This window comes from Salvelinus namaycush, chromosome 2 (assembly GCF_016432855.1).
Source record: "Salvelinus namaycush isolate Seneca chromosome 2, SaNama_1.0, whole genome shotgun sequence".
NCBI classification, from domain to species: Eukaryota; Metazoa; Chordata; class Actinopteri; order Salmoniformes; family Salmonidae; genus Salvelinus; species Salvelinus namaycush.
In genome coordinates, this window is record NC_052308.1 from 74063751 (window position 1) to 74077802 (window position 14052).

Genomic DNA, 14052 nt, shown 5'->3' on the forward strand with positions numbered 1-14052 from the left:
ATATCGCCCCGTTTTTTACTGTGTGTAACTACATCGTGCCAAAGCTAGTCCCTTCTGCATGTTTAGTATTTTGTCTTGGTGTAACACGTACTTTGTCTTACATTTGCATGTTGAAACAAAAGTGTTGTGGTCTGTTTTGTATCGTTGTATTGTATCATTGTATTATGCGTCTGTAGCACTTCTCATGCTTTTGCACTTGACAAAGTCGAATAAAGAGTTTGACAGCTATGAGAGCATGTATCAGTCTTGTGGGAGACTAATTGTTCACCTAGGACATTTTCACTATCAACATACTCATAAGATGGGTCGTCCATAAGACCTTGGGCTGTTGTCCACAAAGTACTGATCGTCCTGACCACCTCTGGCAGCAGTAGGGGACGAATGGATTGGATGGACGAAAGCTCAGTGGGCGGGGCTTACAGTTACAACAGCGGGTGAAGTTTACAGGTGAGTCAAATAGACCTTGGCAGCGATTACAGCCTCGAGTCTTCTTTTGTATGATGGTATAAGTTTGGCACACCTGTATTTGGTGGGTTTCTCCCATTCTTCTCTGCAGATCCTCTCAAGCTGTCAGGTTGGATGGGGAGCGTCGCTGCACAGTTATTTTCAGGTTTCTCAAGAGATGTTCGATCGGGTTCAAGTCTAAAGGACATTCAGAGACTTGTCCCGAAGCCACTCCTGCGTTGTCTTGGCTGTGTGCTGAGGGTTGTTGTCCTGTTGGAAGGTAAACCTTCACCCCAGTCTGAGGTCCTGAGATTTCATCAAGGATCTCTCTACTTTGCTAAGTTCATCTTTCCCTCGATCCTGACTAGTCTCCCAGTCCCTGCCGCTGAAAAACATCCCCACAGCATGATGCTGCCACCACCATGCTTCTCCGTAGAGATGGTGCCAGGTTTCCTCCAGACGTGACGCTTGGCATTCAGGCCAAAGAGTTTAATCTTGGTTTCATCAGACCAGAAAATCTTGTTTCTCAGAGTCTTTAGGTGCATTTTGGCAAACTCCAAGCGGGCTGTCATGTGCCTTTTACTGAGGTGTGGCTTCCATCTGGCCACTCTACCATAAAGGCCTGATTGGTGGAGTGCTGCAGAGATGGTTGTCCTTCTGGAAGGTTCTCCCACCTTCACAGAGGAACTCTATAGCTCTGTCAGAGTGACTATCTGGTTCTTGGTCACCTCCCTGACCAAGGTCCTTATCCCCTGATTGGTCAGTTTGGCCGGGCGGCCAGCTCTAGGAAGAGACTTGGTGGTTCTAAACTTCTTCCGTTTCAGAATGATGGCCACTGTGTTCTTGGGGACATTCAATGATGCAGAAATGTTTTGGTACACTTCCGCAGATCTGTGCCTCGACACAATCCTGTCTCGGAGCTCTACAGACAATTCCTTCGACCTCATAACTTGGTTTTTGCTCTGACATGCACTGTCAACTCTGGGACGTTATATAGACAGCTGTGTGCCTTTCCAAATCATGTCCAATCAATTTACTTTACCCCAGTGGATTCCAATCAAGTTGTAGAAACATCTCAAGGATGATCAATGGAAACAGGATGCACCCGAGCTCAATTTCAAGTCTCAAAGAGTTTGAATACTTGTTTAAATAAAAAATATATATATACATTTTCTAAAAACCTGTTTCTCTTTGTCCTTATGGGGTATTGTGTGTAGATTGATGAGTTTTTTTATTTAATTTAATTTTAGAGTAAGGCTGTAACTTAACAAAATGTGGAAAAGGTCAAGGGGTCTGAATACTTTCAGAATGCACTGTATATGGCTGAAACAGCTTTAAATATGTTAAAAAACATGGTTCCCTCCCCCTGGTAGTGCACTGGGGACCAGAAGATTACAGGCTCTCATCTTGGAGATGACTTTTCTAAAAAAAAAATATATATATTTATAGCCCTGGTTGTCATGATCTGATCAAGATGGTCCAAACACATCAAGGAAGCAGCCCGGGTAACAAAACACAAATCACTTTTAACATGGCGCAAACTCTGCCCACCTGGGGAACCAGGCAAGCTAAATACAAATCCCCTTAAAAAAGGTGCCACCTGTAGAAATACAAATATGGCAGAGTTCAATAATCAAACTACAAACATGGCTGAGTTAAATAATCAAACATGGCTGAGTTCAACACAAAGAACTACAAACACGGCTCCTCACGACATCACACTACAAATAGAAATGGAAAAAAACACACTGACACTTTCATTGGCTATTTGTTTTGTTTATTCTGTACACACACAGCTTTCAAATGTAGTGTTTCTCATTCACCATACTTCCTTCTGAGTGGTTTAGCGAGGGGATGAGAGGAGAAGGAAATGAGGAGAGGGAGGAGGGATGAGAGAGGGATGAACGGAGAGGGATGAAAGGAGAGGGAGGAGAGAGGGATGAAAGGAGTGAAGGATGAAAGGAGAGGGAGGAGAGAGGGATGAAAGGAGAGGGAGGAGAGAGAGATGAAAGGAGAGGGAGGAGAGAGGGATGAAAGAGGGATGAAAGGAGAGGGAGGAGAGAGGGATGAAAGGAGAGGGAGGAGAGAGGGATGAAAGGAGAGTGAGGAGGGGGATGAGAGGGAGGAGAGGGGGATGAGAGGGAGGAGAGGGGGATGAGAGGGAGGAGAGGGGGATGAGAGGGAGGAGAGGGGGATGAGAGGGAGGAGAGGGATGAAAGGAGAGGGAGGAGAGAGATGAAAGGAGAGGGATGAAAGAGGGAGGAGACAGAAAGGAGGGAAGGGTGTGTGTCAGCTGTGTAAGCCACGGGGGGGGTCATTCTCTGCGTCCCAAATGGAACTCTATTCCCCCTACATAGTGCACTACTTTAGACAGAGCCCATGTGCCCTGATCAAACACAGTGTATTAAAGGCAATAGGGACGCAGCGTTAGTTAGGCAGCACCATCACAACTAGTTCATGGCAGCAGGTGGATTAAAAGCCACATCAGCTTGTGCCGTCAAGACAAATATTTGGGAGAGAATCGTCAAATCATATCGGTAGAAAGCAGGAAGTTATTCAACAGGTGTGTGTGTATCAGAGAGAAAGAGCGAAAGCAGGTCAATGTTGTCCCTGACTAAACACAGATCTAGGATCAGCCATTCTATTATCCTCCTGCTAGTCGACATTAGAACCACTCGGATAACCTGATCCTAGATCTGTGGTGAGGGAGGCAACGTCTGCCTTGAGCAGGGGTACCAGAAACAGTATCAGAAATATCACTCCGTTACAATATCCATACTAGCATACTACATAGCATGAGACCAATGTATTGGAGATGCATACTATGTGTGAACTGGCTCCCTATTCCCTATATAGTGCACTACTGTTGACCATGGTCCATATGACTCTGGTCAACAGTAGCACACTATATAGGGAGCAGGGTGCCATTTGACCCGAAGTAGTATACTAGTATAGACATTTGACATTGGGAACGCGCCCTCAAGGCTCAGACGAAGTCGGTGAAGTCGTCCACGGTGGAGACCAGTCTCTTCCTCTGTCCGGAGGAGTCCGTGTTGGAGCCTCCACCGCCGACCTGCTGGTAGGAGGACTGTTTGGTCTGGGAGGAGTGGCTCTGGGTCAGAGAGATACCGGGGGTGGGACGAGACTGGATCTCCTCCTGGGCCTGAGGGGGGAGGGAGGGAGGGAGGGAGGGAGGGAGGGAGGGAGGGAGGGAGGGAGGGAATTGAGTTGAGAAATTGTCTGATTTCACAGTAGGACCTCGGCGATATGAACATGTTGGGAATGTAGGTAGTTAAGAATGCCCTTGAAATTCACTTAAAAACAACATCAGACATATATATATAGATTGCACAACATGTGTTTCCTAATCACTTCCAGTAATCACCAGGTACTGTAAACATGTGTCTCCTAATCACAGTAATCACCAGGTACTGTAAACATGTGTCTCCTAATCACAGTAATCACCAGGTACTGTAAACATGTGTCTCCTAATCACAGTAATCACCAGGTACTGTAAACATGTGTCTCCTAATCACAGTAATCACCAGGTACTGTAAACATGTGTCTCCTAATCACAGTAATCACCAGGTACTGTAAACATGTGTCTCCTAATCACAGTAATCACCAGGTACTGTAAACATGTGTCTCCTAATCACAGTAATCACCAGGTACTGTAAACATGTGTCTCCTAATCACAGTAATCACCAGGTACTGTAAACATGTGTCTCCTAATCACAGTAATCACCAGGTACTGTAAACATGTGTCTCCTAATCACAGTAATCACCAGGTACTGTAAACATGTGTTTTTATCTAACAGAAGTTATTTTCTTTTTTCTTTTTTTCATTTAATACATTTCCAGGTTTGAAGTTGACTGTTCAGTCTGCAACGGAGGTTTGTTCTCTGAGGTGCTGTAACTCTCATCAAAGCTCATCAAAGTAAGCAGAGATACAAAAGAAAGGTTTCTCCACTGTGTGTGTGTGTGTGTCTTCTCACCCTTGTCCTGAGTCTCTTGATGTGTCGTAGTCTGGCCAGCCACTTGGAGGCGTAGGCATCAGAAGGGTTTGCTCTGTACTGGTGGACCAGAGATGCCATCTGAAACACACAGGGAGACATACAAACAGTCATGACAGCGTGTGCTGAATCAGCATGCAGTTATCAACAGCAAACATGAACTTTAATTAAATGTCCAGGTAGAGAAATGAGTTAGGACTCTCTCTCTCTGTGTGTGTGTGTGTGTGTGTGTGTGTGTGTGTGTGTGTGTGTGTGTGTGTGAGACTCACGTTAGCGTGTAGGGCCATCTGTCGTACCAGCAATGGAAGGTTCTGGTCTGAGACTATCTTCACTACACTGGTATCAACTAGACCCTCCAGATCTGATGGATGGAGAGAGAGAGACAGAGAGAGGAGAGAGAGGGGAGAGAGGAGAGAGAGGGGAGAGAGAGAGAGAGAGAAGGGAGAGAGAGAGGGGAGAGAGAAAGGGGAGAGAGAAAGGGGGAGAGGTGAGGAAGCAGAGGGAGGGATGAGAGACGGAGGGAGATGTGGGGAAAGAGAAGGGGGAAAAAATAACAGTCCATTTCACTTCAACAAATACTTAATTATGATTTTAAAACATCCCCCTTGGCTCCCTGCTTCATTATCTATCTATCTATCTATCTATCTATCTCTTAGTCCTTGTTATTCATCCCATTTATTCATACCTTCTCTCCTTCCCTCCCTCTCACCTTTCTTGCACTGCAGGGTGACCAGGTTACTTCCATAGTCCAGAGGCTTAATGATCACCTCAACAAAGTTAAACTGACCCTGGGACACAGAAGAGAGGGAGGGAGGAGAGAGCCGAGAGGGAGGGAGGGAGGAGAGAGACGAGAGGGAGCGAGGAGAGAGACGAGAGGGAGGGAGGAGAGAGATAGAGAAGGAGCGAGGAGAGAAGAATATAGAAGAGATCATTTAATCAAAATGAACACAAAGAACAAAAATGGGTGTGTTTGTCTGCCTGTGAGTGTGTGAGTGAGGTAGAGAGGGGTGAGTGAGGTAGGTAGAGAGGGGTGAATGAGTGAGTGAGGTAGGTAGAGAGGGGTGAATGAGTGAGTGAGGTAGGTAGAGAGGGGTGAATGAGTGAGTGAGGTAGGTAGATAGAAAGGGGTGAGTGAGTGAGTGAGGTAGGTAGATAGAAAGGGGTGAATGAGTGAGTGAGGTAGGTAGATAGAGAGGGGTGAATGAGTGAGTGAGGTAGGTAGATAGAGAGGGGTGAATGAGTGAGTGAGGTAGGTAGATAGAGAGGGGTGAATGAGTGAGTGAGGTAGGTAGATAGAGAGGGGTGAATGAGTGAGTGAGGTAGGTAGATAGAGAGGGGTGAATGAGTGAGTGAGGTAGGTAGATAGAGAGGGGTGAATGAGTGAGTGAGGTAGGTAGATAGAGAGGGGTGAATGAGTGAGTGAGGTAGGTAGATAGAGAGGGGTGAATGAGTGAGTGAGGTAGGTAGATAGAGAGGGGTGAATGAGTGAGTGAGGTAGGTAGATAGAGAGGGGTGAATGAGTGAGTGAGGTAGGTAGATAGAGAGGGGTGAATGAGTGAGTGAGGTAGGTAGATAGAGAGGGGTGAATGAGTGAGTGAGGTAGGTAGATAGAGAGGGGTGAATGAGTGAGTGAGGTAGGTAGATAGAGAGGGGTGAATGAGTGAGTGAGGTAGGTAGATAGAGAGGGGTGAATGAGTGAGTGAGGTAGGTAGATAGAGAGGGGTGAATGAGTGAGTGAGGTAGGTAGATAGAGAGGGGTGAATGAGTGAGTGAGGTAGGTAGATAGAGAGGGGTGAATGAGTGAGTGAGGTAGGTAGATAGAGAGGGGTGAATGAGTGAGTGAGGTAGGTAGATAGAGAGGGTGAATGAGTGAGTGAGGTAGGTAGATAGAGAGGGGTGAATGAGTGAGTGAGGTAGGTAGATAGAGAGGGGTGAATGAGTGAGTGAGGTAGGTAGATAGAGAGGGGTGAATGAGTGAGTGAGGTAGAGAGGGGTGAGTGAGTGAAGTAGAGAGGGGTGAGTGAGTGAGGTAGAGAGGGGTGAATGAGTGAGGTAGAGAGGGGTGAATGAGTGAGTGAGGTAGGTAGATAGAGAGGGGTGAATGAGTGAGTGAGGTAGGTAGATAGAGAGGGGTGAATGAGTGAGTGAAGTAGAGAGGGGTGAGTGAGTGAAGTAGAGAGGGGTGAGTGAGTGAGGTAGAGAGGGGTGAGTGAGTGAGGTAGAGAGGGGTGAATGAGTGAGTGAGGTAGGTAGATAGAGAGGGGTGAATGAGTGAGTGAGGTAGGTAGATAGAGAGGGGTGAATGAGTGAGTGAGGTAGGTAGATAGAGAGGGGTGAATGAGTGAGTGAGGTAGGTAGATAGAGAGGGGTGAATGAGTGAGTGAGGTAGGTAGATAGAGAGGGGTGAATGAGTGAGTGAGGTAGGTAGATAGAGAGGGGTGAATGAGTGAGTGAGGTAGGTAGATAGAGAGGGGTGAATGAGTGAGTGAGGTAGGTAGATAGAGAGGGGTGAATGAGTGAGTGAGGTAGGTAGATAGAGAGGGGTGAATGAGTGAGTGAGGTAGAGAGGGGTGAATGAGTGAGTGAGGTAGAGAGGGGTGAGTGAGTGAAGTAGAGAGGGGTGAGTGAGTGAGGTAGAGAGGGGTGAGTGAGTGAGGTAGAGAGGGGTGAGTGAGTGAGGTAGAGAGGGGTGAGTGAGTGAGGTAGAGAGGGGTGAGTGAGTGAGGTAGAGAGGGGTGAGTGAGTGAGTTAGAGAGGGGTGAGTGAGTGAGGTAGAGAGGGGTGAGTTAGAGAGGGGTGAGTGAGTGAGTGAGGTAGAGAGGGGTGAGTGAGTGAGTGAGGTAGAGAGGGGTGAGTGAGTGAGGTAGAGAGGGGTGAGTGAGTGAGGTAGAGAGGGGTGAGTGAGTGAGGTAGAGAGGGGTGAGTGAGTGAGGTAGAGAGGGGTGAGTGAGTGAGGTAGAGAGGGGTGAGTGAGTGAGGTAGAGAGGGGTGAGTGAGTGAGGTAGAGAGGGGTGAGTGAGTGAGGTAGAGAGGGGTGAGTGAGTGAGTGAATGAGCGTACCTTGATGGTCCCCAGTTTGTACTCCTCTCCTGAGTCGTTGTAAACCACCATAACAAAGTCGTTTCCGATGTGTCTCTTCTTGTTACAGCAGCCCTTATCACTGTCTCTGTTGGGCATCAGGGTGGCTATGTGGAAGATGGCTGAGGAGAGGAGGGGGGGGGCAAGTTAGTGGATGTACAGACAGACTGACCCCTCTGATGGCTGAGGAGAGGGGGGGGGGGGCAAGTTAGTGGACGTACAGACAGACTGACCCCTCTGATGGCTGAGGAGAGGGGGAGAGAGGGGGGGGCAAGTTAGTGGGCGTACAGACAGACTGACCCCTCTGATGGCTGAGGAGAGGGGGAGAGAGGGGGGGGGGGGGGGGGCAAGTTAGTGGATGTACAGACAGACTGACCCCTCTGATGGGCATCAGGGCAGTGCTTGAACCCTGAACCCTGGGGTACTGAGTAACACCTGTAAGTAGAAATACAGTCACCCTGCATAATGTCATCATGCCAGCAGTAGGTAAACTCCCCGTCATCTCCATACTGGTCTAGACCCCCCAGGAAGATCTGGTCTGGATCACAGTCCTTCAGGTGGATCAGCTTCCCCAGGCCTGTCAGGAAGCCAGCGTAGCGGTTAGAACCATACTCATTGGACAGGATGGACACCTCGTTGAATACCTGGGGTAGGGAGCAGGAAGGAGAGAGGGAAAGGGGGAGGGAGAAAGAGGGGGAGGAAGGAGAGAGGGAAAGGGGGAGGGAGAGAGGAGTCTATTCATTAAAGGTTGTTTTGGTTGTCAATCCAAACTACCTCTAGAAGTGTGTTTCAGACTCATTTGTACCTTCCTCTGGAATCTAAATGTCGTCTCCGGTCCACACAGGGTTTACAGAGTCCTTGCGGTCATGTGTGGACGGGAGTGGACATTACATTTTGTACCAACCCCCCCCCCCAAAAAAAACAGCAGAAAACACAAGGTGGAATTTCTAAATGTGTTTGTGCATCTGCAGTGTTTCTCTTGTTAGCCAAATGTCAGCTACCCAAACCTGTAGTTAGTCCAGCGGCCGGCTATCCAAACCTGTAGTTAGTCCGGCGGCCGGCTACCCAAACCTGTAGTTAGTCCAGCGGCCAGCTACCCAAACCTGTAGTTAGTCCAGCGGCCAGCTACCCAAACCTGTAGTTAGTCCAGCGGCCAGCTACCCAAACCTGTAGTTAGTCCAGCGGCCAGCTACCCAAACCTGTAGTTAGTCCAGCGGCCAGCTACCCAAACCTGTAGTTAGTCCAGCGGCCAGCTACCCAAACCTGTAGTTAGTCCAGCGGCCAGCTACCCAAACCTGTAGTTAGTCCAGCGGCCAGCTACCCAAACCTGTAGTTAGTCCAGCGGCCAGCTACCCAAACCTGTAGTTAGTCTAGCGGCCAGCTATCCAAACCTGTAGTTAGTCTAGCGGCCAGCTATCCAAACCTGTAGTTAGTCTAGCGGCCAGCTATCCAAACCTGTAGTTAGTCTAGCGGCCAGCTATCCAAACCTGTAGTTAGTCTAGCGGCCAGCTACCCAAACCTGTAGTTAGTCCAGCGGCCAGCTATCCAAACCTGTAGTTAGTCCAGCGGCCAGCTATCCAAACCTGTAGTTAGTCCAGCGGCCAGCTATCCAAACCTGTAGTTAGTCCAGCGGCCAGCTACCCAAACCTGTAGTTAGTCCAGCGGCCAGCTACCCAAACCTGTAGTTAGTCTAGCGGCCAGCCACCCAAACCTGTAGTTAGTCCAGCGGCCAGCTACCCAAACCTGTAGTTAGTCCAGCGGCCAGCTACCCAAACCTGTAGTTAGTCTAGCGGCCAGCTACCCAAACCTGTAGTTAGTCTAGCGGCCAGCTACCCAAACCTGTAGTTAGTCTAGCGGCCAGCTACCCAAACCTGTAGTTAGTCCAGCGGCCAGCTATCCAAACCTGTAGTTAGTCCAGCGGCCAGCTATCCAAACCTGTAGTTAGTCCAGCGGCCAGCTATCCAAACCTGTAGTTAGTCCAGCGGCCAGCTACCCAAACCTGTAGTTAGTCCAGCGGCCAGCTACCCAAACCTGTAGTTAGTCTAGCGGCCAGCCACCCAAACCTGTAGTTAGTCCAGCGGCCAGCTACCCAAACCTGTAGTTAGTCCAGCGGCCAGCTACCCAAACCTGTAGTTAGTCTAGCGGCCAGCTACCCAAACCTGTAGTTAGTCTAGCGGCCAGCTACCCAAACCTGTAGTTAGTCTAGCGGCCAGCTACCCAAACCTGTAGTTAGTCTAGCGGCCAGCTACCCAAACCTGTAGTTAGTCTAGCGGCCAGCTACCCAAACCTGTAGTTAGTCCAGCGGCCAGCTACCCAAACCTGTAGTTAGTCCAGCGGCCAGCTACCCAAACCTGTAGTTAGTCCAGCGGCCAGCTACCCAAACCTGTAGTTAGTCTAGCGGCCAGCTATCCAAACCTGTAGTTAGTCCAGCGGCCAGCTACCCAAACCTGTAGTTAGTCCAGCGGCCAGCTACCCAAACCTGTAGTTAGTCTAGCGGCCAGCTACCCAAACCTGTAATAATCATGGTCGATTTGAAGACCTATTGGCCCCCATTGATCTTCTCCAAGCCCCGTGGCAAAGTGTGTAGAATTGCAGGATATTGATCACAAAATTACAAAAATTTCTCTCCACCCCATGGCAATATGTGAATTCACTCAAACCCCCCTCCCCCTCTGCTGTCAAGAGGGGTGCCGCTAAAATGTTTTGCTCGCGAGATGGCGAGGGGGCCCCCAGACGGCTAGAGCCGGCTCTGACTGCATGTGTGGTATAGACGTGGGTATGTAGACCAGCAAGCCCCTGTGGCCCCTCCTGATGAGTTCATCAAAGCAGCCCGTCCCTGGATTAAAGGGATACTGAGAGATTGTTACAATGAAGCAGTGTCTGTTTGAAGTCATTGCTCTAACACTAGTTAACATCGGCTCACAAAACCTCCTTCCTACTGCACACAGAGACATACAAATGGTATCCACTAGTACATCTGACTCTGGGGAAATAGATTCATCTGGTCGTGTCCCTTCAAAGACACCTGTCTCACCTGTCCAGCTCCTACAAACACCACTCCAATCTTATGGGTATCATACGGAGGCATCTGGTCCAAAACCTTCACCGCTCTGTCGATCAGCTAGGGGAGAGAGACAACACACACACACTCACGTTACAGTGCACACACACACACGTTACAGTACAATCACTACACACACCACACACTCACTCACTCACTCACTCACTCACTCACTCACTCACTCACTCACTCACTCACTCACTCACTCACTCACTCACTCACTCACCTGAGACTTGGGCAGCAGGAGAGGCTTGTTGGCCTCGTTGCCAAAGAAGGGAGAGTGGTAGAGCTGAAGGAACACAAAACTACAGGACAGGGAGAGAGAAAAGCATTAGGAAAGGCTCTGTCTGTGTCTTTGTGTGTGTGTGTCTCTGTGTGTGTCTCTGTGTCTCTCTGTGTGTGTCTCTCTGTGTTTGCGTCTATTTAACCTGGGACTGAGTCCACTGGTCTTCTCAGTGCTGGTGGGTCCGGGCCGGGTGGTGTGGTACGCGTCTCCTCCTATCCTCTCTCTCCTGGAGGAGGGGGCCGACACGGAGATGGTGTGACCCCTGGGACGGTGCCCTCCGCTGGGGGAGAGGGGCCCAGGCTGGTGGGGCGCTGGGAACTCCAACCTCATCCTGGCTCCCTGGGAGGAAGAGGAACCTCCTCCTCCTCCTCCCGATGCCCCAGACAACGCCCCTGTCACTGGGGTGGAATCCCCACTCTGATTCTGTCTGTTCACCCCTCCTCCTCCACTCTCCACCTTCTCTATCTCTTTCTCCGCCGGGGGCTGTTGTGGCTGGCTCTTCCCCTCCGAGGGTGACCTAACCCCGGGTGCCTCTCCTACTCCGGCCCCAGGTCCTGTTGTGGTCTTGGGGAAGGCCTCTGGTAGGGTCTGCAGCTCAGGGGAGGAGCTGGACTTGTTGAGGGTCTGCGTCCCAGGCTGGTCCTGGGTCTGGAAAGGGAGCTCTGGGCCTTGGCTGCCCGGGGTGGAGGGGGCCAGGTCGATGGGGATGAACCCCTCACTCACCTCCTCCAGGGTGGACTTCTCATCGTCCTGGCTGGAACTGGAGGAGGACTGAAGGGAAGGACAGATGAAAAACACACTAAAACATCAATGTCTCCCAATAACCACCTGCCATAATCTACTGGCTGTAGTGTACTACTCCCCCTGGCTGTAGCGTACTACTCCCCCTGGCTGTAGCGTACTACTCCCCCTGGCTGTAGAGTACTACTCCCCCTGGCTGTAGAGTACTACTCCCCCTGGCTGTAGAGTACTACTCCCCCTGGCTGTAGAGTACTACTCCCCCTGGCTGTAGAGTACTACTCCCCCTGGCTGTAGTGTACTACTCCCCCTGGCTGTAGAGTACTACTCCCCCTGGCTGTAGTGTACTACTCCCCCTGGCTGTAGAGTACTACTCCCCCTGGCTGTAGAGTACTACTCCCCCTGGCTGTAGAGTACTACTCCCCCTGGCTGTAGCGTACTACTCCCCCTGGCTGTAGCGTACTACTCCCCCTGGCTGTAGCGTACTACTCCCCCTGGCTGTAGAGTACTACTCCCCCTGGCTGTAGCGTACTACTCCCCCTGGCTGTAGCGTACTACTCCCCCTGGCTGTAGCGTACTACTCCCCCTGGCTGTAGCGTACTACTCCCCCTGGCTGTAGCGTACTACTCCCCCTGGCTGTAGCGTACTACTCCCCCTGGCTGTAGCGTACTACTCACCCTGCTGAGTGTTCTAGGGGGCAGGGCCTTGGTGAACTTGTCAGCAGCGATGTAGATGGGTTCAGAGGGCATGGCCTCAAACTTCTCCGCCTCTGGCCAATCAGAGGGGTAGTCTACGTGGCCCCTGACCCCTGTCCCCTCCTCTAGCACTAACACAGAGTCTACAGCAGGGGGTGACAGAGATGAGAGGGTTAGAGAGGGGACGAGGGACACAGATACCACAGTCTACAGCAGGGGGCGACAGAGAGGAGAGGGGATGAGGGACACACAGATACCACAGAGTCTACAGCAGGGGGTGACAGAGAGGAGAGGGGACGAGAGGGGACGAGAGACACAGATACCAGAGTCTACAGCAGGGGGCGACAGAGAGGAGAGGGTTATAGGGGACGAGGGACACACAGATACCACAGAGTCTACAGCAGGGGGCGACAGAGAGGAGGGTTATAGGGGACGAGGGACACAGATACCACAGTCTACAGCAGGGGGCGACAGAGAGGAGGGTTATAGGGGACGAGGGACACAGATACACACGGCAACGAACGCAACAGTGCACACACACACATGTAATAAACACACAAGTAATAAAACACACACAGACAAAGAAACAAAAAACTCACAAAAAAAACATTACACACAAACTAAACTACCTCTACTTTGAACCCTTATGTTAATTTACAAACTACTACCTGTAGTGTACCAGACCATCACTAAGTGGTAACACACCTCCTAAACACACACACACACACACACACACAGAGATCAGTCAGTGATCAAACAGAATGAGAAGCATTACACATATCGATCAATGATCAAACAGAATCAGTAAATAAGTCAGGCAGGCGCACACACACACACACGCAGGGAGACAGATCGAAGAGCAGACTTGCAGGCAGCAGCATATCAGTCATTGGCTCATCATCATTGGCTCATCATCATTGGTAACATCATCATTGGTAACATCTATTTGATGCGTCTTCAAACACGTGTGGTCGGTCGGTTGGTTCACTTTCTCTACACACACCAGCCCAGACCTCATCCTCTCAGCCAATGGACATTTAGGATACTGACAGCAACAGCATATTACAATGAACACTTAGCACCGTGACACCTCACAAAACATCACATTATTGGGTGGTGTGGTGACATCACATTATTGGGTGGTGTGGTGACATCACATTATTGGGTGGTGTGGTGACATCACATTATATCTCTAACACAAATGGTGACCAGAACTCAAAATGGCCACCAGAGAAGCCAGAAAGAAGTGTGTGTCCTGGATGAGGTCTGTCTTGACTTCTCTGTTACTATGTTACATGCATAACCTCTATGACGATGTCAAGGGGTGAAGAGTCAGAGGTTAGAGGTAAAAAAAGGAGACAGGAAGTACATTCCAGGGCCAAAGGACAAGGGGTCACATGTTAGAAAGAACAACATCAAAGTGTCATTAAATTATCATGAACAAATCCAGTCATAGGATTGGTTCATCTTGGCGGCGGGTTGATTAATCGATTGAAACGATTGGCCCGTGAGTTTGTTTGTGTAATCATCTCTCTCCAGTGGTGGCCCGACATGTTAGTGACACGTGATGACACGGGACGGGGGCACACATATGTTGGGGCATAGGAGGCTGGTGAGGGGAGGACGCGCTCACAGTAATGGATGGATGGGTTTGATATACCATTCATTCTGTTACTGTTCCATTACTATGAGCTCATCCTCACATTTAAAGTGCCACCACTGGTTTGGGGTGACGCG

At 49.9% G+C, this 14052-nt stretch overlaps 1 protein-coding gene across 2 annotated transcripts in view; it reads right to left on the reverse strand.

Annotated features, from left to right (window-relative positions):
• Positions 1-2625: 2625 nt before the first annotated feature.
• Positions 2626-14052, reverse strand: part of tsc2 (TSC complex subunit 2) — a 53027-nt gene continuing 41600 nt past the window's right edge. For both annotated transcript variants that reach the window (XM_038961370.1, XM_038961361.1), the window contains 10 exons: positions 12298-12458; positions 11025-11653; positions 10823-10901; positions 10570-10656; positions 7993-8179; positions 7518-7657; positions 5167-5245; positions 4727-4818; positions 4440-4538; positions 2626-3607 (listed from right to left, as the gene is read on the reverse strand). In XM_038961370.1, coding sequence (XP_038817298.1) covers positions 3431-3607; positions 4440-4538; positions 4727-4818; positions 5167-5245; positions 7518-7657; positions 7993-8179; positions 10570-10656; positions 10823-10901; positions 11025-11653; positions 12298-12458 — 1730 coding nt within the window. In that variant the 3' untranslated portion in view covers positions 2626-3430. The remainder of the gene's footprint in view (positions 3608-4439; positions 4539-4726; positions 4819-5166; positions 5246-7517; positions 7658-7992; positions 8180-10569; positions 10657-10822; positions 10902-11024; positions 11654-12297; positions 12459-14052) is intronic.